Source organism: Pongo pygmaeus, chromosome 2 (assembly GCF_028885625.2).
Source record: "Pongo pygmaeus isolate AG05252 chromosome 2, NHGRI_mPonPyg2-v2.0_pri, whole genome shotgun sequence".
Lineage (NCBI taxonomy): Eukaryota > Metazoa > Chordata > Mammalia > Primates > Hominidae > Pongo > Pongo pygmaeus.
Genome location: NC_085930.1, coordinates 129,967,460 through 129,992,912, shown reverse-complemented (window position 1 = coordinate 129,992,912; position 25,453 = coordinate 129,967,460). Strand labels below are relative to the sequence as shown.

The 25,453-nt window shown below is 41.0% G+C and overlaps 1 protein-coding gene across 6 annotated transcripts; it reads right to left on the bottom strand.

Annotated features, from left to right (window-relative positions):
• Positions 1 to 367: 367 nt before the first annotated feature.
• On the bottom strand, positions 368 to 25,449 carry NKIRAS1 (NFKB inhibitor interacting Ras like 1). Of its 6 annotated transcripts, none has more exons than XM_054483666.2 (4): positions 25,231 to 25,449; positions 19,245 to 19,355; positions 9,136 to 9,377; positions 368 to 1,645 (listed from the first exon to the last, which is right to left on the bottom strand). In XM_054483666.2, exons 2-4 carry the CDS (start codon positions 19,336 to 19,338, stop codon positions 1,403 to 1,405), a joined length of 579 nt encoding a protein of 192 aa, XP_054339641.1. In that variant the 5' UTR covers positions 19,339 to 19,355; positions 25,231 to 25,449; the 3' UTR covers positions 368 to 1,402. The 6 variants fall into 6 exon arrangements, with proteins under 6 accessions (XP_054339641.1, XP_063518185.1, XP_054339642.1 ...); XM_063662115.1 differs by having other exon boundaries at positions 368 to 1,641; positions 9,132 to 9,377; positions 25,312 to 25,427; XM_054483667.2 differs by having other exon boundaries at positions 25,312 to 25,427.
• Positions 25,450 to 25,453: the final 4 nt, after the last annotated feature.

The window sequence follows — 25,453 nt, the reverse complement described above, 5'->3', positions numbered from 1 at the left end:
CAGAGAAACTTATCCAGATACACATACATTCATTATAGAATTTAAAAAGAATTGGTAACTGTTTGTACTAATATAGACTAAGTTGCATTAGTAGGAAACAAAGCAAACTGGAAGGTACTTATTTAAAAATCATTATGAAAGCATTTGTCCATCTATAACATGCATGGGGGGAAGCTAGATTAATATTCAATAACTGGGGGAAAAGGGTAAGGGGTGAGTTAGCATCTGAGTGGTAATTTTTTGACCAAAAAATGAATTTATGATGAGAAATTTTGAAGAATTATACTGTAGCAGCAATAGCTGATTTGTAAGTATTGTCTTTTATATGTAGTAGTTCTTTACTAGAGCTCATGAAAAAAGTATTCCATTTAAGATGTTACAAATTACTTGATGTTTTAATATGTTCTTTGCTGAATAGCTTATTTTACATTTCAGTCAAAATAGTTATTTCACAGGTGAAACCACTAAGTAGCTTACTTCCTACCTTTTAAATTAATAAAGTTAGTCAGCCACATTGCTCGAGTCTTGCCAAAATCTTTAGAGAAACAACACAAACTCAGACATCTAAGTTAGATCATCTAGAGCCCAGTATTTTTGATACTTTTATTGTATATGACTAGTTTTCTAGAAAACTATTCCAGAAGATACAGTCTTCCTTCCAGAAAATACAGCTTTACTGTCCTTAAGTGCCTAATCATTTTCAAGAGGAGGAGCAAACAGTGTGCCCTCAAGTATCTAATCTATCAACAGGGGTCTGGCTGAGGATTTTAAAAAGGGCCTTAGAGCGTGATGAACCTACTTACACTACCTGGTACCTCAACTCGTGCTAAACATTCTAATTTGAGCAAAGCTAAATCATGGGTCTTAGTCTGTTTAGCAAAATCTCCACAAGATGAAATTTAGCTTACTACCCCAAACTGTTCAATGTTTTGGGTCCAATTTAGACACAAAAAATGTTGTTTTATAATCCTAGACATTAGATTAATGAACTTTTTAAAAACGAAGTCATGTTTGGGCTTAGAAGTTTGCATAATGTTGCACAGAATGATTATGATATCTTCCCAAACAGCTTGGGGTTGGGGGGAAGTTACACATAGGTGCATTTGCATAACTATCCAAACTATTTTACTGTTTTCACAAGTACAACATAAATAACAAAGGTGCTAATTTCAAAGACAGGTTTCAAACAATGAGAATAAGAATATATTATTTCATATCAGGCAATAATAACCTTAGCCCAAATACTTTTAACATCTAAAGTGCATTAAATGACTTCCTTAGGAATTTTCCTAAGGACCAAAGGTAGATACAAATGGCCTATTTTGAATAGTAATATTATTCCATGTTCACAGACACTTAAAGGCAATCACTATTCAACATACAATTGTGGAATTACTGATTTTTAGTTCTCAGAACTAGAGTTCCCTTTGTTTTTCCTCCCAGGCAAAGGAAAGCTTGATTTGCTCTGGGGTTGAGAAAGTTTACTGGCTAATAAAGTGAATGGTTCAATCAGAGTTTTCCGATCTGTAACAGTCACCTCCCACAGTCTTACTTTCTCACTTTTTGCCCACTGCTGTGCCACTTCAGCGTCCACTTGTCTCTGCTCAGAAAGGTCGATTTTGTTTCCTAATACAACAATTGCTACCTGAAAGAAAACGGATTGAAAAGATCATACTAGTACTTTGCCAACATCAGTTCCTGGGCAAAATGGAGACATAAGGAAAATTGTTCCACTTAACAAACCTGCTTCATTAAACTGATTCTCAAGTGTGACTGGATATTAGGATTTCACCTTACTCCTTAATGCATTTTTGTTAAAAATGCAGATGCTCGGCCGGGCGTGGTGGCTCATGCCTATATTCCCAGCACTTTGGGAGGCCAAGACTCGTGGATCTCTTGAGGTCAGGAGTTCAAGATCACTCTGGCCAACATGGTGAAACCCCATCTCTACTGAAAATAAAAAAATTAGCCAGGCGTGGTGGCGTGCGCCTGTAGTCCCCTCTACTTGGGAGGCTGAGGCAGGAGAATTGCTGGAACCTGGGAGGCAGAGGTTGCAGTAAGCCGAGATGGCGCCACTGCATTCCAGCCTGGGTGACTGTGCAAGACTCCATCTCAAAAAAAAAAAAAAAAAAAAAAAAAAAAAAAAGCAGATGCTCTGTAGTTTGCTAACTGTAAAAAAAAAAAAAAAAAAATTAGCTCAGGTATGAATGGAAGATAGACTTGGGAAATTGGCATCTAGGATACAGACTGGTTTCAATGAGTCTGCATTTCAGTTTGGCTACACTTGACGTATGAGAGATTTGCAACATAGTACTTCAAAATAAGACAACTGGAGCTGTGGGGGAGTTCTGTATCCATGAGAACAGGAATTGTTGTGTTCACATTATTCACAATACTAAAAAGGTGACTGCTAAGTATCTGTTAAATGTATGGGCCAAAAAAAAAAAGTATGTACCAATAGGAACATTTTATACGAATGCTTACTATACACCAGACACTAAAGGTGACCAGAATACAGCAGTCAAAGCTCGGGGGGGAAGAAGAGACCCCAAACCAGATTTTCAGATAGTGCCCATAAAGATTACACAAGACGATGTGACAGTAGACGATGGGCAGCAAGAACTGTCAAAGAAGGCCTCTCTGAGGAGCAGCAGTGAACTCATCAGATCTTGGAACCACTATTGTCTTCCTTCCTGTCTTACGTTGAGCTTGAGCTCCCTGTGCTCCAGGTAAGGCCATGCCTTGCTGGCAGGATGAAAGTGGGCCCAGAGCTCGGATTTTCTAGGGGAATCACATACTCTATCTCATCTTTCAAGCCCTCCTGTCATTCTTCATCACCCAGACTTTCATCTTCATGTATCTCCCCTACTGTGACCTCCATCTCCCTCTCCTCCCAACTGCAGAAACTTGTTCACTTTACCCCTTAGAACTCAGCAAGACTCACCCCCACTGCATCCTCCACCTCTGCTTTGAATGTTCCTTCACCTTTCCTAGTTGCCTTGCAGTCCTGCTTCCCCTATCACTTCCCTCCTACCACTACCACAAAGTCGGGGTAAGATGTCCTCCTTGTCCCTCAATGCTACCTCCAATGGTGTCCTTCTCTAAAACCCCTGCAGAAAGCCGATGCTATCAGTCTGTTGTACCTACTAACTCCAGGCCGGCCCCCTAACTGCTCCTCATCAGAGAGCTGACTCATGGTCAGCCTGCCCTCGCCGTTATTCTGGTCATAATTCTTAGTGATTTCACTGGCCACGTAGATGCTGCTTCCAGTAACCTGGTCTCTTATTCTTTGACTTCTCCAATGGTCTCATCATCCTTACCTCAGCCATTCACCACTCCTGTGGTCATATTCTAGACCTTGTTTTTTTGTTTTTTTTTTAAAGAGACAGGGTCTCTCTCTCTGTGTCACCCAGGATGGAGTGCAATGGCTTGATCATAGCTGGTTGCAGCCTTGAGCTTCTGGGCTCAAGCGATCCTGATCCTCCTCAGCCTGTCCAGCTATTTTTTTAATTTTTAGAGATGGGGTCTTACTTTATTGCTGGAGCTGGTCTCAAACTCCTTGCTTCAAGCAATCCTCCTGCCTCAGCTCTGCAAAGTGCTGGGATTACAGGCATGAACTACCACACTCAGCCTAGACCTTGACATTGTAACTGCTCTCTATGATCTCAGTTCCAGGCATCCCACTCTGACTCCTGCCTTCCCAGTCATGCCTAATGCCCCCAGTGCAAGAATTCCAAACACCACAAGGACATACAACCTACTGGCTCTACTACCTTTATCACTGTCCTTCCACCCTACTCATGTCCTTAATTCCTCCCTACCCAGCTTAGATTATTTTTATTCACTCCCTTGCCCCCATTATCCCACCATATTCACCTGGCAAAACCCCTCCCTTGTTAAATTTAACTATTAACCAGACTGTGCCTACACCATTTAGCTGAATATGGCTGGAGAAAAACATACAACCCCGCTGGCCCAGATCATACCACTGATCTCAAATGAACTGGTGTTCTCTGGCAAATGTATTACATTTTCTCCATTTACTCTGTAATGAGACATTTCATACCTTGGTGCCCTTCTAAAAGTTCCAGTATCTCCTCTTCCTTCCCCACTTTCCTTTCACCTGATGCCCATATTGTTTCAGTAAGATACGCAATTAGAAGAGAATTTCAGCCGGGCACCGTGGCTCACGCCTGTAATCCCAGTACTTTGGGAGGTGGAGGTGGGTGGATCACGAGTTCAGGAGATTGAGACCATCCTGGCTAACACGGTGAAACCCCATCTCTACTAAAAATACAAAAATATTAGCTGGGCGTGGTGGCGGGCGCCTGTACTCCCAGCTACTTGGGAGGCTGAGGCAGCAGAATGGCATGAACCCGAGAGGCAGAGCTTGCAGTGAGCCGAGATCACGCCACTGCACTCCAGCCTGGGTGACAGAGCAAGACTGTCTCAAAAAAAAAAAAAAAAAAAAAAAAGTTCCCACATTCTTCCGCCACCACATCTAACAACCTACCATCTTCCAAGCCCATTTGCTCTGCCCTAAAACCCATCCTCCTTTACCCAGACAAGGATGTCACTCCAGCACTTAGTCCCCTCATCATCAATTTTCTCCCATTAGCATACAAACACAATCTTATCTAAATAAAACAAACGGCCGGGCATGGTGGCTAATGCCTGTAATCCCAGCACTTTGGGAGGCCCAGGTGGGTGGATCACCTGAGGTCAGTAGTTTGAGACCAGCCTGTCCAACATGGTGAAACCCTGTCTACTAAAAATACAAAAATTAGCCAGGGGTGGTGGTGAACGCCTGTAATCCCAGCTACTTGGGAGGCTGAGGCAGGAAAATCGCTTGAACCTGGGAGGCGGAGGTTGCTGTGGGCTGAGATCATGCCACTGCACTCTAGCCTGGGTAACAGTTAGACTCCATCTCAAAAAAAACAAGGATGATACATCTATAGCCACAGGATGAATATTATACATCAGTTACCAAGAAAAAAAACAGGTGGGTGGGTGGGTGTGGTGGCTCACACCTGTAATCCCAACAGTGTGGGAGGCTGAGGAAGGAGGACTGTTTGAGACCAGGAGTTCAAGACTAGCCTGAACAACATAACAAGACCTGTCTCTACAATTAAAAAAAAAAAAAAAATCTGGGTACTGATATGGGAACAACTCGAAGATATGTTACATGAAAAACAGAAGGTGCAGGCTAGTGTGCTACCTGGTGTAAGAAAGGGAAAAAGGCTAGGCACATGGTGGCTCACACTCACAATCCCAGCACTTTGGGAGGCCAAGGCAGGAGGATCACTTGAAGCCAGGAGTTGGAGACCAGCCTGGGCAACATAGCAAGACCTTGTCTTTACAAAAAATAAAAATAAAAATTAGGCAAACATGGTGATGCATGCCTATAGTCCCAGCTACTCAGGAGACTGAGGCAGGAGGTCACTGGAGCCCGGGAGTTTTAGGCTGCAATGAGCTATGATCATGCCATAGCTCTCAAGTCTGGGCAACAGAGCAAGACCCTGTCTGAAATAAGGAAAAAAAAAAAAAAAAGGAGGAAAAATATTTTTTAATGTATACTCCTATTTGCTTGTATTTATATAAAGAAACTCTGGATGACTGCCCCAAAACTAGTAAAGGGGTAAAATATTTTAAAAAGCACGCTTAATGTACAGGATCTTGGTGGTTGAGGACAGCTGTGGGAACCAGACTGAACACAGTCCTTTTTACATATGATTGTCATTTTTGAACCATGTGCAAACATTATTCAATTTTTTAAAACCAAACATGAAAATAAGTAAATGCAACTTAAGCCATATCATGTCATTCCTTTGCCCCACTTCTGATCTCACTAAAAGTGAAAGGCAAAGTGCCCTCATCACCTACAACACACCTCCTAGCCCACTCTGACTTCACTGCCAATTCCTGAACATGGCAAGCAAATTCCGACTTCAGATCCTTGGTACTAGCTATTCCCTCCACCTGGAGCACTCTTCCTTCCAGACATCAGCTTTGCTCCCTCCCTCCTTACTTCCTTCAAATATCTGCTAAAGTCACCCTACAGAAAATAGCACCCTCATTCCCCATTCTGCTTTTCTACATAGCATCACTCATTGTAATATATTAAATATATTTATTTACTGTCTCTCTCACTCCCAAAATAGAAGCTTTATTGGGATATGGACTGTTTTGTTCTCTACCACATTCCCTGTACCTAGAACAATGCCTGGCACATAGTAGTTGCTAAATAAGCATTCGCTGAATTAATATGATTATGGGGATTGAAGAAGCATATGAGGAAGGTACTATTATTCTCCTTTTACAGATAAGGAAACTGAAGCAGAAAAGCTGAGAAGCAAAGCCAAGATTTAAGTATCTAGTACGTGAGTGTTCATTGACCTTTCAACTTCTGTGGGGCAGAGAGGGGTCTCTGGAGTATACCCAAGTAAATAATTACAGCATTTGCCTGTTTCGGTGGGAAAGATGGGAAATATCGGGGAGAGGAGCTTTCATGCCTTCTTACATCTTTTCAAAACCTTGTGAATATGTTATCTATTCACAAAGTAAATTAGTATTCTAAATAAAATATCAATAACCCAGATGTCCTACAACAGATAAATGGTTAAAAAGAGTTTGGTACATACCATGGAATACTACTCACCAAAAAAAAGAAATGAACTACTGATCCATGCAGTGACTTGGATGAATCTCCAGAGGATATGTGAGTAAAAAAAGCCAATCCCAAAAGATTACATATTGTATGATTTCCTTTTTTTTTTTTTTTTTTTGAGACAGAGTCTTGCTCTGTCACCCAGGCTGGAGTGCAGTGGCATGATCTCAGCTCACTGCAACCTCTGCCTCCCGGGTTTCAAGCGATTCTCCTGCCTCGGCCTCCTGAGTAGCTGGGATTACAGGCGTGTGCTACCATGCCAGGCTAATTTTTGTTATTTTTTTAGTAGAGACGGGGTTTCACCATGTTGGTCAGGCTGGACTCGAACTCCTGACCTCGTGATCTGCCCACCTTGGCCTCCCAAAGTGCTGGGATTACAGGCATGAACCACTGCACCCGGCCTGTATGATTTCTTTTATACAAGGGGTCCCCAACCCCTAGGTCATGCACTGGTACCAGTCCAGGGCCTGTTAGGAACCGGGCCGCACAACAGGAGGTGAGCAGGGAGCGAGCAAGCATTACCACCCGAGCTCCCCCTCCGGTCACATCAGTGATGGCATGAGATTCTCACAGGAGCTTGAGAATCAAACTGTGAACTGCACATGTGAGGGATCTAGGTTGCATGCTCTTTTTGAGAATCTAATGCCTGATGATCTGAGGTGGAACAGCTTCATCCCCAAACCACCCCAACTCCATCTGTGGAAAAATTGTCATCCACAAAACTGGTCCCTGGTGCCAAAAAGATTGGGGACCACTGATTTATATAACAATCTTGAAATGACACAATTATAAAAATGGAGATCAGATTAGCGGTTACCAAGGTTTAAGGTGGGGGTGAAGATGGGAGGGAAGTGGGGCAGCTATAAAAGAGTAACATGAGGGATCTTTGTGGTGAAGGAAACGTTCTGTGTCTTGACTGAATCAACACAAATATGGTGGTTATGATGTACTAGAGTTTTGAAGATGGTACCACTGGGGCAAACTGGGTAAGGGATCTCTCTGTGTTACTTCTTAAAACTGCATGTGACTCTATAATTGTCTCAAAATAAAAAGCTTAACAAAAAATATATAAAAATCTAAGTTAACATCTAGCCAGTACTTTTTGTTGTTGCTGTTTGTTTTGTTTTGTTTTTTGTTTTTTTTCTACCATCTAGCCAGTACTGTTAATCAGTATATTATCTGGTTTCCTAGACAATGAAGAGTCTGCCACGTGAAGATCTGGAGAAAGATTTGAGATAAGAGAGTTCCAGGCAGGGAAACAAGCAATTGAGAAAGCTTAATAGGAAAACAAAACTATCATATTGAAAAAACAGAAAGTAGACCAGTGTCACTGGAGTATAGTGAGAGACAGGCAGATAATAAAGATGAGATGAAAAGGATAGGCATGGGCCAGGTAATCTAAATCTTTACAGACCACTGTAAGGCATATGAATCTTATGTTTAAGTGGTATGTGGGTAGAATCCAATAATTATTAGGTTTCCTTTTTTTTTTTTTTTTTGGCAAGCCTGAAGACAAGAATCCTATGTACCCAAGGAGATAATAAAAAGCCCAAGGAGGCCAGGCATGGTGGCTCATGCCTGTAATCTCAGCACTTTGGGAGGCCAAGGCAGGCGGATCACAAGGTCAGGAGATTGAGACCATCCTGGCTAACACGGTGAAACCCTGTTTCTACTAAAAATACAAAAAATTAGTGGGCATGGTAGCACACGCCTGTAGTCCCAGCTACTCAGGAGGCTGAGGCAGCAGAATCGCTTGAACCTGGGAGTCGGAGGTTGCAGTGAGCCAAGATCGTGCCACTGCACTCCAGCCTGGGTGAAAGAGACAGACTCAGTCTCAAAAAAAAAAAACCCAAGGAAACAGCAATACCAAAAAACATAAAATGAATTATGTAGTACTTGAGATAAGAAGTCATTAAAATTCAACTTGTAGATGGTAACGAGCAACAGGCAGAAAGTCAAATTCTGGTCCTAACTAAATTTAGTCAGACCTGTATTTCTTGGGTTAAGAAAAAAATTCTAGGCCAGGCACAGTGGCTCACACGTGTAATCCCAGCACTTTGGGAGGCCAAGGCCAGCAGAGCACTTGAAGTTAGGAGTTCAAGACCAGCCTGGCCAACGTGGTAATACCGTCTCCACTAAAAATATAAAAATTAGCCGGGCATAGTGGCACACGCCTGTAATTCCAGCTACTCTGGAGGCTGAGACAGGAGAATAGCTTGTACCCGGGAGGCGGAGGTTGCAGTGAGCCAAGATCGCATCATTGCACTTTGCACTCTTGCCTGGGGGACAAAGCGAGACTCCGTCTCAAAAAAAAAAAAAAAAAAAAAGAAAAAAAAATTGTAAAGGTTTTACAGATACTAAGAATACATACACATTGTAATGATCTGAAAATAAACTACCCAAAAGTCTGTGCTATAATTTAAATGGTATTATAATTCATATTTGGCATTTTTAACATATCCACTTGCCTCTTTTTTGTCTTTGAACTTATCGATTTCTTTCTTCAGAAGCTCCACTCTTTGAAAGGATTCAAGGTTATTCACACTGTACACAAGAACAAAGCCATCAGCAAATGAAAAATAATGCTTTGGCAGCTCCACGCCTTCCTGTAGACCTCTGGTGTCATAAAGATGTAACTGTTCTTTTACTCCTCGGTCTGTTTCTACTGAAGCCATGTATACATCTTCCATTGTTTCACAATCTTCCATTCCTGGGATTAAGAAAAGAAATTACTCTTTCTGGCTAAGCCAGTGTCAACTGCTCCGTATTTTCTTGTCCTTTAGAAATTGGCTTTCTAGGTTTCCTATTTACCACATATAATAATCACATTTCTATTCTACTTTTTTTTTTTTTTTTTTTGAAACAGGGTCCTGTTCTGTTGCCCAGGCTAAAGTGCAGTGGCTCAATCTCAGCTCACTGCAACCTCCGCCTCCTGGGCTCAAGGGATCCTCCCACCTCAGCCTCCCAAGTAGTCCCTCCCAGCTGGGACTACAGGTGCCATCATGCCCAGTGAATTTTTGTACTTTTTGTAGAGACAGGGTTTCACCATGTGGCCCAGGCTGGTCTCAAACTCCTGGGCTCAAGCAATCTACCCACTTTAGCCTCTAAAGTGCTGGGATTACAGGTGTGAGGCACTGCACCTGGCGTAAACCAAATTCTTTTAAAAAATATTTCTTCTGCATATTTAATAAATCCCCTTATTTAATAAAAATCCCCTTCTTGTTTATGATCTTTTAAAAATGCATTTTACCACTTTGTTTCATTTGTGCAAGTTTTATCTCTTCAACTAGTCTCTAAGTTTATTAAGTGAAAGGAACCATTCTGTGTACACAGCAAATATTCAATAAGCCCTTATTGATAAAGGAATTAAATGGGGAAGATTAATACTCTTAATTTTAATAAGTAATGGAGAGACATGTGATAAGACAGGTAAGGTATAGTCCCAGTAATCACCTCCATATTTAAATATGAGGCCAGGCACGGTGGCTCACGCCTATAATCCCAGCACTTTGGGAGGCCTAGATGGGCAGATCACCTGAGGTCAGGAGTTCAAGACCAGCCTGGCCAACGTGGCCTAACCCCATCTCCATTAAAAATACAAAAATTTGCTGGGTGTGGTGGCAGGCGCCTGTTATCTCAGCTACTCAGGAGGTTGAGGCAGGGAGAATTGCTTGAACCTGGGAGGCAGAGGTTGCAGTGAGCCGAGATCATGCCACTGCACTCCAGCCTGGGTGACAGAACAAGACTCCGTCTCAAAAAATAATAATAAAAAATAAAAATAAATCAATGTGAGATACATCCAGAGGTAAAATCACATGGGTAACATCCTATACCCCCCCAATCATACTATGTTATAGTTTTTTTAAAACTAGTTACAGTTTTCCTAAACAACCTAAATACTGTAGAATGATTTGTTCCAGATGCCTTACATGAAATGTCCGTTAAGTATTAGATTACATAAAATCTCCACAAGTATTAGATTAAAAGGAATAATCACAAGGTAATACATAAATTGGATCATGAGAAACCAAAAATTTACTTTCATCAACATAACTCATAAGGAATGTATTCAGTGTTTAGAAAGGTAAAATTATTCATAAATCTGATTATGTATATACGTGTCTGTGTCATCCTGTCATAAATTAAGCCCTAAGGAAATTAAAGGTTATCTACGAAGACACAAACATAGTGGGCTTTGATTACAAATTAATTTAAAAGCAAAAACTACCAAGCATTTTGTCATGTGATTTTTTATCCACCAAAAGCCAGTCCGGTTACCCCACCTCCACCTGCCTCTCCAAAAGGGGGTCTAAAGTTTAGACCTTTTGATATTTTGGTACTCTAAAGATCAAATGAAGTCAAGAGTCTTCCACTAGTTCTCTAGATCTCCTCTCCCACTCCATGCTGCTGGGCAACTACCCATCTCCCACACCAGGGGAAGGCTTAAGGGTGCAATCTCTGGGGAATATAAAATAGAGGCTGTCTAGACTGTGGGATAAAGGGAATGAGTTCCACCATGAAAACGGAGCAATTATGTAACATGCCTGCGCACACACACATACTGAATGTTGAAGTCCTCCGGCTCTCCCTTTCTGCTCCCAAAACACTGGCAGCCAGCCCTTTATCCCCATCCAGAGGAATCTGGAGAATCTGGCCAACGGAAAAGGAAAAAATCCTAAATATACTGACATCTAGGCTTCCCCAATAAATGCCCCTGCCAGATCACTTTAGTGAAGCTCAAAGTCATGAACCCCATCCATATGCTTAGAGCTTCCAACTGGCTTTTTAAATCTTATTTATTTATTTATTTGTTTTTGAGACAGGGTCTCACTTTGTCATCTAGGCTGGAGTTCAGTGGGACAATCTCAGCTCATTGCAGCCTCAACCTCCTGGGCTCAAGCGATCCTCCCACCTCAGCCCTTCAAGTAGCTGAGACTACAGGTACACATCACCAAGCCCCACTAATTCTTGTATTTTTTTGTACAGATGGGGTTTCACCATGTTGCCTAGGCTGGTCTCGAACTCCTGAGCTCAAGCTAACTGCCTGCCTCTGCCTCCCAAAGTGCTAGGATTACAGGCATGAGCCACTGCACTGGGCCTAGGGGTCCATTTTTAATTATCAACAGATAACCAAGGTTTAGCAGACACCTGAAGAAAATAAGAGACCAACAAGAAGAGACCGCTACAGAGAAAACCAACTATACAAAGAAAAGAAAAACAAAAACAAACAAACAAAAACTACCTAATCTATCAAAAAAATATGATAGTACATCCATGAAATAAGAACAGGATACTAACAAAAACTCAATAGAAGGGCTGGAAAATAAAGATGAGGATATCTACCAAAAAGTGGTACAAAAATATTGAGAGATGATAAACAGGAAAGGAGCAATAAGAAAATTCAAGGACTACTCCAGAAGGTCCAGCATCCAAAAAGAGAGTTCCAGAAAAAAAGAACAGAGAACACAGAGGAAAGAAAGCAACGACAAAATAATTCAAAACTGAAGAACATGCATTTCCATATAGAAGGGACTCTCTAAGTGTCCACTACAGTAAATGAAAACATACTGGCCAGGTGCGGGGGCTCACACCTGTGGTAACACCAGCACTTTGGGAGGCCAAGGTGGGTGGATTACCTGAGGTCAGGAGTTCAAGACCAGCCTGGCCAACATGGTGAAACCCCATCTCTACTAAAAATACAAAAATTAGCTGGGCACGGTGGTGCGCACCTATAATTGCAGCTACTTGGGAGGTTGAAGTGGGACAATTGCCTGAACTCAGGATACGGAGGTTGCAGTGAGCTGAGATCGTGCCACTACACTCCAACCCGAGCAAAAAAAAAAAGAAAGAAAGAAAGAAAAGAAAAGATCAATTCTATGTCGCATCACTGAAATTTCAGAACACTGGTGTCTTAGTCCATTTGTGCTTCTATAACAAAATAGCACAGACTGGGTAATTTATAAACAGAAAATTTATCTCTCACAGTTCTGGAGGCTGGGAAGTCCAAGATCAAGGTGCCAGTAGGTTTGGTGTCTTGTTATGGCCCAGTCCCCACTGCAAGATGGAGCCTTGTTGCTGCATCCTTGGGAGGGGTCAAATGCTGTGTCCTCACATGGTGGGAGAGACAGAAGGGCAAGAGAGCACTCCCTTCAACCTCAAGCCCTTTTATAAGGATGCTAATCTTTCATGAGGGATTAGTCCTCATGAAGGTGAAGGGTGGAGCCCTCATGACTTAATCACCTCTTATAGGCCACACTGCTTAATACTGTTGCATTGGAGATTAAGTTTCAACATGAATTTTGGAGGAGACACTATCCTTCAAACCACAGCAACTAAGAACAAAGAAGAGAGCCTAGAAAAGCTTCCAAAGACAAAGCATCAAGAATCATAATGGTTCCCAGATTCTCAAAAGTAGCACTAGAAGCAAGAAGACAATAGAAGCCGGTAAAGTTAAAGAGACACACCTTCTATGAATTAGCAATTTCATTCCTAGATATGATGCCAGAATTTATCACATAATAGCCAGGATACATGTACAATAATGTTCCAGAGTAGCATTATTTCCAATAGTTCCAAACTGGAAATAACCCAAATGTTCATCAAGACAGAACAGACAGAGGTAGTTTCATGCAATAGAATGTTACACCAATGAAAAGTAAACAACCACAGCTATGGCCAAATGGATGAATCTTTTTTTTTTCCTCTAAATAGAGATGGGGTCTCCTGATGTTGCCCAGGCTGATCTCAAACTCTGGGCTCAAGTGATCTTCCCACCTTGGCCTCCCAAAGTGCTGGGATTCCAGTGGTAAGCCACCATGCCTGGCCTGATGTGTCTTACAAATATAATGTTGAGTAAAAGAAGCCAGACATGGATTAATTTAATTCACAGAAAATCCATAGGGCAAAAATAAACTAGACCATTTAGTGATACACATATGTGGCAATTAAAAATAAAAGAATGATTAACCAAAAGTCAAGGGAAAGAATGAGTTGCAACTGGACAGAGGAACACAGGGAGCCACTGGCCTGTCCTCAATGTTGTACTTTTTGATCCACGTGGAGATTATGTGAAGGTTTGTCTTATAATTATTGATTAAACCATATATGCAATGCTTTCAAAATTCTGAAAGTATATTATTTTTGACCTAGAGTTCTATACCCATCAAAATTACAATTCAAATGTTAGTGTAAAATAAAGACAGTTTCAAACATGCAAAGCCTCAGAAAATGTATCACGTATATTTTCTCAGAAAACTATTTGAGGAGACCCTCCATAAAAACTAACATGTAATCATAGAAACAGGAAGAAACAGAACCTAACACAGATATGAAGTAAAGGAAATCACAAGCACAATTAGTAAATATCTCAATTCGGAAGCCCCAGGGTCACAACTATGTGCCAGGCAGAGGGCATGTTGAAGGCCGTCATCACAGGATGATCTGTTCTACTGTACAAACTTTTCAACCCCAGAAAAGTACTGGAAAATGTGCTCCAAAAAAAAAAGGTATAAGCCAAAAGAAGATGACAAGAGATCTAGGAAACAGGAAATCAAAACCAGGGAGAGGCCAGGTGCAGTGGCTCACGCCTGTAATCCCAACATTTTGGGAGGCCGAGGCAGGCAGATTGCTTGAGGCCAGGAGTTCAAGACCAGCCTGGGCAACATGGTGAAACCCTGTCTCTACTAAAAATACAAAAATTAGCCGGGTATGGCGGCGCATGCCCGTAATCCCAGCTACTTGGGAGGCTGAGGCAGGAGAATCACCTGAACCTAGGAGGCAGAGGTTGCAGTAAGCCGAGATCTTGCCACTGCACTCCAGCCTGGGTGACACAGCGAGACTCCGTCTCAAAAAAATAAAAAACCAAAGGGAGAAACAAAGGGGAAGTTCCATGATGATGGTGGCACAGTAGATAAGAGAACACAGAGCTCCTGAAAGGACAGAGCCAAGAAAAAAAATAGATTATCTGATGGAGCTGACGTCATGGAGAACTGAGAAACATCTTGACTATGCGGAAAGAACTAGCAAAAGGTATAAACAAAACTAAAGAAATGACAAATAAATATTAGCTTCCATGAAAACAAAAAAAAAAGAATCACAGTATACTATACTGCTCTGCTGAGAATACCACTGACCCTTTAACAACACAGGTTTGAACTTCACGTCTTACATGTAGATTTTCTTTCTCCTCTGCCACCCGACACAGCAAGACCAATCCCTCCTCCTTCTCCTCAGTCTACTCCACATAAAAACAATGAGGACGAAGACCTTTACAATGAACCACTTCCAGTTAATAAATAGTAAATATATTTTTTCTTATGTTTTTTTTTTTTTGAGATGGAGAATCACTTGAACCCAGGAGGTGGAGGTTGCAGTGAGCTGAGATCGCACCACTATACTCCAGCCTGGGAGACACAGATTTTATTTTATAGGCATTATCATCAAAGAAAGTGTCTTATATCCTTTGCAGTGGCTATTTTTCACTTACATTCTTCTTTTTAAATTTAAATAATGGCAACCTCTTATACATTTTAAAATAACCTTTATTTTGTAAAGCAGGTTTTGTTTTATTTTGTTTTGTTTTGAGAGAGTCTCGCTCTGTTGCCCAGGCTGGAGTGCAGTGGCGTGATGTCGGCTCACGATAAACTCTGCCTCCTGGGTTCAAGAGATTTTCATGACTCAGCATCCCAGGTAGCTGAGATTACAGGCACATGCCACCATGCCCAGCTAATTTTTATATTTTTAGTAGAGATGGGGTTTCGCCATGTTGGCCATGCTGGTCTTGAACTCCTGACTTCAAGTGATCCGCCTGCCTCAGCCTCCCAAAGTGCTGGGATTACAGGTGTGAGCCACCACACCCAGCTTCTTCTTATGATTTTAATAACATTTTCTTATCTCTAGCTTACTTTATTGTAAGAGTACAGTATATAATACACACAACATATAAGACATGGCAATTAACTGTTTATGTCATCAGGTTTAAGGCTTCTGGTCAACAGTAAGCTATTAGTAGTTAAGTTTCTGGGGAGTCAAAAATTTGGTTTTCAACTGACTGGGGGGGCAGTGTTGGCACCCCTAACCCCTGCACTGTTGAAGGGTCAATTTACTGTATTTATATATGCCAGCAGCTCTCCAACTGTGGTCTGCAGATCTCATGAGGTCTGCCTTTCAGGGAATCCACATGGGCAAAACTATATTCATAATACTACTAAGCCATTTGCATTTTCCACTATGATGACATTTGTACTGATGTTGCAAAAGCAATGGTGGGTAAAACTGCCGGTACCTTAGTGCAAATCGAGTCAGTGACACTAAATGTATAGGTCGTCATTAGATCCTCTCTTCACCATCTTGTGCTTGCGGTTAAAAAATTAAAAAGCCAGTTTTACTTAAAAATGTCCTTAATGAAGCAATAAAAATGACTAATTTTATTAAATCTCAAGCCTTGAGTATATATCTTTTCAATATTCTATGAAATTAAATGGAAACTATGCATAAAGCATTTCTGCATACAATTACGGTAACTGTCTTGAGGGAAATCTCTTGTGTGTTTTGAATTGCAAGCTGAACTAGCCATCATTTTTAAAAAGAAGAAATGACAGAAAAACTATGTATTTACAATATTTGACAAACATTTTCTCAAAAATTAATAAAGGAAGGCTATCATTTCAAGGAAAGTAACTATGGTAACAGTATTTGTTGTCAATAAAATTTGAGCTTTCAGGCAAAAATCAGAATTGTATCCATCATCATGAACTTGATAGATTCCCAATACTGACGAAATTGGTATTTCATCAGATATTAACAAAAGTGATATGGAAGATTTCCTTATCTCAGCGAACCAAAATTTCCCAAATGACCAATTCACGATGCTAAAAAATTCTGCTTGGGTAAAAGATCCATTTAAAATGCTGGATCAATCAATGAGATTTTAATTTAGCAGAGTAAAGAAGTTCACGAATATGATTTCAGATTCTACACTGCAATAACCTTTAAGTAAACATCACTTGTTGAGTTTTAGTGACATACCAAAGAAAAATACCCATAATTGCCTGAAAAGGCTATTAAAGTATTCCTCCTACCTTTTCCAACTACATATCTGTGTGCGGCTGGATTTTCTTCATATACTTCAACTAAAACACCTCATCACAACAGACTAATTACAAAGGCAAGTGTTAACAGATATGATAATTGCCTTCTATTAAGCTGGACATCAGAAAAGATTTTCTAAAAAGTAAATCAATGCCACCTTTCTCACTATTCTGAAAATATAATTTTTTTCCTAAAGTTATTTTAGGATACAATGAGTTCATTAGTGTCATTTAGAAAAAATACGTAGTTTACAAATGTCTCCATTTTCCTTTTCTTTTTTTCTTTTTTGAGACAGCGTCTCCAAAGCTGGAACGCAGTGTAGCCTCAACCTCCCATGTGATTCTCCCACCCCAGCGTCTCAAGTAACTGGGACCACAGGCGCATGCCACCATGCCCACCTGGATAATTTCTTTCTTTTTTTTTTTTTCTTTTTTCTTTTTTTTGTTTTTTTGTTTTCTTTTGTTTTTAGTGGAGATGAGGTCTCAGGCTAGTCTCAAACTCCTGAGCCCAACTGATCTTCCCACCTTGGCCTCCCAAAGTGCTGAGAGTTCTTACCTCTTAATCTCTTTTGGTCCCTCTGGATTATACCTCCCCTTTATGTACCATCAACCACCTTTAGTTTAGCATGACCAACAAAAGACGCCTGACAGCTCCCAGAACCTAGAGACAAACTAGAGAAAACTGTGAGCCATCACGCCTGGCCACAGTTTTAATTTCTAATACAGTAAATGTTCGAAGATATAGCCCACATAAACAAAAGTTGTTTGGGGTCCTCAGTAAGTTTTCACAGGGCAAAAGGATTCTGAAACCGAAAAATTTGAGAACTACTGACACAGGTATTATAATAAACACTAAATATGAATTTAACCACAATTGTTAAACATTATTTTAGAAAGCTAGAAGAGAAGCAGAGCACATCGAAATGGTTAATGAAAAACAGAAATGTGAGCCAGGCGCAGTGGCTCATGCCTGTAATCCCAGCACTTTGGGAGGCCGAGGTGGGCGGATCATTTGAGGTCAGGAGTTCGAGACCAGCCTGGCCAACATGGTGCAACCCCGTCTCTACTAAAATAAAAATACAAAAATTAGCCAGACGTGGTGGCATGCACCCGTAGTCCCAGCTACTCAGGAGGCTGAGACAGGAGAATTGGATGAACCTGGGAGGCGGAAGTTGCAGTGAGCCGAGATTGCACCACTGCACTCAAGCCTGGGAGATAGAGTGAGACTCCATCTCAGAAAAACAGAAATGTGCTTTAAGTTACTTGCCAAAAATAAATGCTTTGATGATCTCTATTATCCAACACAAACGTTATTTCATTCTAACCTGTGATATCTATCTTCCTTACTAAGCCATGACCTCCAGAGATGCTATCTTCACCTCTGTAACCCAAGGCCTGATTACATGTATCATATACCAAATATTAATAAATAATTATTTGACTCAGTGAATGAATAAATGAATGAGGTAGCCCAATTCACAAAATTAAGTCATACTAACCAAACGGCTGTTTCTTCCATTTTTAAAAATCTATATAAAGCAGCTCTGGAAAGTTGTGTTTTCTTTTTTTTTTTTTTGAGATGGAGTCTCGCTCTGTCGCCAGGCTGGAGTGCAGTGGTGCGATCTCGGCTCACTGCACCTCTGCCTCTTGAGTTCAAGCAATTCTCCTACCTCAGCCTCCTGAGTAGCTGGGACTACAGGCGTGCACCACCACACCCAGCTAATTTTTGTATTTTTAGTAGAGACGGGGTTTCACCATGTTGTTCAGGAAGGTCTTGATCTCTTGACCTCGTGATCCGCCTGCCTCAGCCTCCCAAAGCGCTTGGATTACAGGCGTGAGCCACCGCGCTCGGCCTTTTTTTTTTTCTTAAGACAGAGTCTCGCTCTGTAGCTCAGGCTGGAGTGTAGTAACACCATCTTGGCTCACTGCAACCTCGGCCTCCCAGGTTCAAGAGATTCTCCTGCCTCAGCCCCTCAAGTAGCAGGATTACAGCCACCTGCTACTAGGCCTGGCTAATGTTGTATTTTTAGTAGACAGGTTTCACCATGTTGGCCAGGCTGGTCTTGAACTCCTGACATCAGGTGATCCGCCTGCCTTGGCCTCCCAAAGTGCTGGGATTACAGGCCTGAGCCACCATGCCCAGTGGAAAGTCATGTTTTCTTAATCAGTGATTCTATGATTTGTAGACCACCATTCATTATGTAAATACACAGAAAACCACATATATACAAACGAATATATATCCATATTGATCTAGCTATATTGGCCATTTCTTTCCTTACCTGTGATAACTTACAGCAGGCACTCTTGAATTTCAATAACACTAAGACTTTTTTCCCTCCTCTTTTCTTACCTCTTAATCTCTTTTGGTCCCTCTGGATTATACCTCCCCTTTATGTACCATCAACCACCTTTAGTTTAGCATGACCAACAAAAGACCCCTGACAGCTCCCAGAACCCAGAGACAAACTAGAGAAAAACAATCTTACCAATAGTATGATTTCCATAAAGGAGCTGCTCCAAAATTGCAGTTTTCCCCACAGATAACAATCCACAAACCACAACCTTGCAGCCCTTTCCCATCTTCTCTCAAGATATCACTGTGGAGAGAATGGAAGGTCTTTTAAATTGTATACTGTTGAAATTAACCATTTCTTTTTCTTTCAGTATTTCAATTTAATAGGTAACACATGCACAGGGGAAATTTTCAAATACAGAAAAGGAGATACACAATAAGGTATAGCCTTCCAAACCCCATTCCCCAGTCTCCCATTTGCTCCCTTAGAGCAATAAGCATTATCAGTTTCTTATATATCTCACAGAGACAATGAAGATAAATATAAGAATATAGGCCAGGCACAGTGGCTCATGCCTGTAATCCTACCACTTTGGGAGGCCAAGGTGGGTGGATCACCTGAGGTCAAGAGTTCAGGACCAGCCTGGCCACCATGGTGAAACCCCATCTCTACTAAAAATACAAAATTAGCGAGGTGTGGTGGCACTCGCCTGTAATCCCAGCTACTTGGGAGGCTGAGGCAGGAGAATCACTTGAACCCAGGGGGCAGAGGTTGCACTGAGCCAAGATTGTGCCACTTCACTCCAGCCTGGGTGAAAGAGCTAGACTCCATCTCAAAAAAAACACACATAGATAGGTATGAATACATCTTTGTTTTCAAAAAGAATAAATACATTTTATATGAAGAATATTTCAATACTGATTATAGCAATCCAACAGACTCTTAAATCCTTGAAAGAGGCTGCCTACTCATGAATATTTACCCGGAAAAATAAACATTTAAGTAAAAATTTAAGGAGGCATGAGGATAAAATTTTTAGAAAATGGACACGATTTTTCAAAGACACATGAATGTTTATGTCAGTCTTTTCTCAGGAAGGGAAGAAACTGGATTTTGGTAGTTACGTGGGCTTTTTTTTTTTTTTTTTTTTTTTTTTTTTTGAGACAGGGTCTAGCTCTGTCACTCAGGCTGGAGTGCAGTGATGAGATCTAGGTTCACTGCAACCTCCGCTTCCCGAGGGCAAGCGATTCTCCTGCCTCAATCTCTCGAGTAGCTAGGATTACAGGTGCCTGCCACCATGCCCGGGGAAATTTTTGTATTTTCAGTAGAGACAAGGTTTCACTATGTTGGCCAGGATGGTCTCAAACTCCTGACCTCAAGTGATCCGCCTGCCTTGGCCCCCCAAAATGCTACGATTACAGGCATGAGCTACCGCGCCTGGCTGTCACGTGGGCTTTCTTAATCATACTTCTTTTTGAGGAAGAATAGACAACACCAGAAAAATTGCCCATGCACAGGACTTGATAACTAAAACACCAAAAGCAATGGCAACAAAAGCCAAAATAGACGAATGGGATCTAATTAAACTAAAGAGCTTCTGCAGAGCAAAAGAAACTACCATCAGAGTCAACAGGCAACCTACAGAATGGGAGATTTTTGCAATCTACTCATCTGACAAAGGGCTGATATCCAGAATCCACAAAGAACTTAAACAAATTTACAAGAAAAAAACAAACAACCCCATCAAAAAGTAGGCAAAGGATATGAACAAACACTTCTCAAAAGAAGACATTTATGCAGCCAACAGACACATGAAAAAATGCTTATCATCACTGGCCATCAGAGAAATGCAAATCAAAACCACCAGATAACATCTCACACCAATTAGAATGGTTATCATTAAAAAGTCAGGAAACAACAGGTACTGGAGAGGATGTGGAGAAACAGGAACACTTTTACACTGTTGGTGGGACTGTAAACTAGCTCAGCCATTGTGGAAGACAGTGTGGCAATTTCTCAAGGATCTAGAACTAGAAATACCATTTGACCCAGTAATCCCATTACTGGGTACATACCCAAAGGACTATAAATCATGCTGCTATAAGGACACATGCACACGTATGTTTATTGGGGCACTATTCACAATAGCAAAGACTAGGAACCAACCCAAATGTCCATCAATGATAGACTGGATTAAGAAAATGTGGCACATACGTCGGGCGCAGTGGCTCATGCCCATAATCCCAGCACTTTGGGAGGCCGAGACGGGTGGATCACGAGGTCAGCAGATCAAAACCATCCTGGCTAACAAGGTGAAACCGTCTCCACTAAAAATACAAAAAATTAGGTGGGGCTTGCAGTGAGCCGAGATCATGCCACTGCACTCCAGCCTGGGCAACAGAGCAAGACCCCGTCTCAAAAAAAAAAAAAAAGTAGTACACTACAAATGTACTTTGATCACTCATTGATAATATAATTATCAGGATAATAGGATTAACAGACAACGTTTGCTAAAAATTATACATTGTTTTGTATTGTGTGTGTATATTAATAAATTGGGGAGTTCATTCTGATATTACCAAAGAAGTCTTCACCTTGGGCAAACAGTAAAAGTAACTGAATAAAAGTAGCTCAAAACACTAGCTAAGAATTTTAAGCATTTTTTGGAAGGAAAGCGAAGAGATAAGACAGAACAGACCTCATTAAATATTTAACACTATCAAAAAGAAAACAAAGATGAAAAGATAAGTGTAATTAATCAAAGCATGGCTGAAATATCCTAGGTTCCTGGTTGCCTTCCAAATAGGAAATACTACTACTACATAAAGCAGATGAGTGCCTTGCTACCATCAATTATAAAGTTAATAATTCTTTAAAAAATAATTAACATTTTGAATAAATAACACATACACAAAAATACTTTATTTTCTATATATGATCACTATGGCAGGAACTCACATTACAAATAAGTGGTTCTCATGCTTAGATATTTTCAGATTTACAAATAAAAACTACTAAAAGTTTGGTTCTTAAAGCACTTATAATTATGTAATAATTCCCAAACACAATAAATGTACACCACTTCCTGCGAAATATACAAAGGTGGTCATCTGCAGTATCCTGAATGGGCAATGAATCAGATGAACCGATCTTGGGATAACCAAGCCTCTTACTTAAACCTAGGTTTCAAGAATTTGAAAGGCTCTGTAGTACATGGGTCACCTTTAGGTTCAACACTGTGATGCCATGATATTAGAAGTTGCTTATCTAGAGAATACATCAACACTGAGGTGAACACAAAAAGCAGTAGTTACAACTACTTGTCACATCCCTACCCTAAGAAACTGGGCAATAAAATTCAATCTGTGACCTATTAAACCTCATCTGATGTAAATTACTAAGAGAATGTGCTTAATAGGCAAGATTCAGGGCAGTCTTAAGTACTTATTGCTTTACTTTCCAGGCTAATCAATAATGTTGCTAGAGAATAAATACAACTTCCTCTCTCCAACTTGAGGCTAAAAAAAAAAACAGAGAATAAATATGTGACCTGGTCCATTCCTGTGAAATGCTTTGTCAACATTCTCTTTGAAGAGGCATCAGAAACAGCTCCCCAAAACTGTTAGTGCTTCTGTTCTTCTATGTAAGTGGGTCATTCTATTTTTATAAGTAAAACACAACTTTCTGATGCAACCAGAAAAACAATACCAAAACACTGTTAACATCATAGGAGAGATATTATAAATCTCTAAAAATACTGTCATGTAGGGAAACCACCTACACTGTGTATTTACTTATGTCAACATTATGTATAGTGTGGAATACTTTCACTTACCCATATATGAATATATTTACATACATAAAAATATATTCAACAGGTTTTGCACACAGTATTGCACAAAATAAAATGTAATAAGAAGATTCTAGCTTACCATTCTTTTATTCATTTACCAAACATTTACTGAGGGCCTACCATCATGCCAGCCATCAGGGACAAACTAGGGGGCAAAAACAGAAATCATCCCTTGTCCTCAGGAATCTCAAAATCAATTGGAAACACAAATCCAAATTTTGTAAAACTGTTAACTGAGAAATTGAGAAACAATGTAAATGTAAATTGAGAAACAATGTAAAACTGTTAACTGAGAAACAGAAACAAATTGAGAAACAAAACTGCAAATGTGATTGATAAATTAGCAGTGATTATTCACACTACTAGAATTTTTTTTCCAAATGATTCATCCAACTTTTTTATTTTTACTGCTCCTTTAGGAGCAGGACTATGTCCATAGGCAGTATACCTACAATAGCGCATTCAACTTTTTAGTCATCCTCACCTTTGAAATACATACATGGCTGCACTACTTACCATTTTCATCACTACTGAAGTGGTCTGGGTGAGGCACCATGTTCTCTCACCTGGTCTCTCAAAGACATCGTAATCCCCCAAACCTGTTAATATGTTACTTTACATACTCATACAAGAATTTTGCGGGGGTGATTAAATTAAGAACTTCCATATGAAGATATTATCCTGAATTATCTAGGTGGGCCCAATGTAATCACAAGTGTCTTTATAAGAGAGACACAGGAGTGCTGGAGAGGACAGAAGGTATGATTGGAAGATGCTCTTTTGCTGGCTGTGAAGATGAAGGAAGCAGTCAGGAGTCAAGGAATTCAGGCAGGCTTCATAAGGTGGAAAAGCCAAGGAAATAAATGTATTCTCCCCTAGTACCTCCAGAAGGAACACAGCCCTACTGACTTTGGTTTTAGCCTGGTGATATTTACAGATTTACAGACCTAGTCTGATGTACAAACTAAAAGACGATAAATTTGTATTGTGTACAACAAAGTTGCTGAAATTTGTTACAGGAGCAATGGAAGACTAACACAATTTCCTAAGTAGTCTCTCTGCTTCCATTTTTTCTCTCCTTTTAGCCTCAAAAGGAGCAATCCAAGTTATCTTTTTAAAATGTACGCCATATGAAGTCATCCTTCTGTTCAAAATCTTCCAATGAAATCCAAAGTCCATGTAAGAACGTTCACCTCTCTGACGTCATTTCCCACTTTCCCCTATTACGAATTTCAGCCACACTGCTTCCCTGCTGTTCCTCTATTAATCTTGCATGCTCCAGTCATGGCTCTTTTCCCTCTGCCTGAATCAGACCCCTACTCTTACTCCCAGACTCCTATCCTTGAGGTCCTTTCTTAAATGTTATCTTCTCTAAAAGACTTAACCTGGACATTCCATCCCAAATTGCAATCCTCACACGCTAACACTCCCTCATCAATTTCCTCCCCTTATCTTTTTTCCTTAGCATTTACCACCAAACAAAATACACAGCTTACTTCTGCTTACTGCCCGTTTCCAAGAAGGCCAAAAATTCTGCGTTGTTTGCTGCTGCAACCCCAGCAACTATGCCTGGCACATATTAGACACTTAATAAATAATTGTTGAATCAATCAATGAACCAGATGGAGACTCTTAAAAACGTAAAGCTGTGATTTAAAAAGAAAGAAAAATATGATGTAGGAAAAAAGATAATCAAAACCGCTACGATTAAGAGATAATGATTCTCTTAAGCCTTTGCCACATCTGAACGCATAATCTGGAAGGAAATTAAAGCCACATGACTTAAATTAAAGCCAAATGAAAATATTCTGGAGAAGCAAAATAAGCCAGTAACCTATTTCTCAATTAAAAACAAAAAAAACCCGCAACGCAAAATGCCAGCATTTTCTCGGTATTTCTTCCCTAAAACATTTACACCTGCCAAACAGGTCTTGGCAAATAAACATTTTGCTTTTCTGAAAAACTGTGGTTCTCATGTTAGCAAATTTGGGACGAAATCCGTATGCAGAAAAAGCGCCGAGCCGCCCGCAATCCACCCACTCCATGACCCTTTTTTAGGACAAAATCCCTGGGCGCTGGGGCCTGCTGGAGGAGCTTCACGCAGTCTGGAGCTGAAGGGACACAGCGAGCGCCCCGACCCGCGACGCCTCGACTCCGCGAAGGCCTCCCTGGGGGGCTGGGGAAGCGTCGGGGGATCTCTCAGCGCAGCGCTGGGGCCCAGATTTCTGCGCCCGTCGTGCGGTGGCCAGAGAGGGACAGCGCAGCGCGGAGACGCGGAGACGCAGAGACTCCGCAGGGGGAGAGCCCGCGGTGAGTGAAACAAACCTGTTCTCTCCTCAGACCTCAACGACAGCGGCTCCACCGCGGTACGCGGCCACCGGCTTTGGAGCCTGGACCCCAACTTGCCTCCTCTCGCGGAGAGACAGTCGCCGACGCTCGCTTACCCGCCGAGACCTCGCCGCCAACTCTCTCACCCCTCGAGACGCCCAGGCCGCTCAGGCTCGAATCTCGCGGAGCAGGGGGCGGGACAATAGGGGCCTCTGCGCCC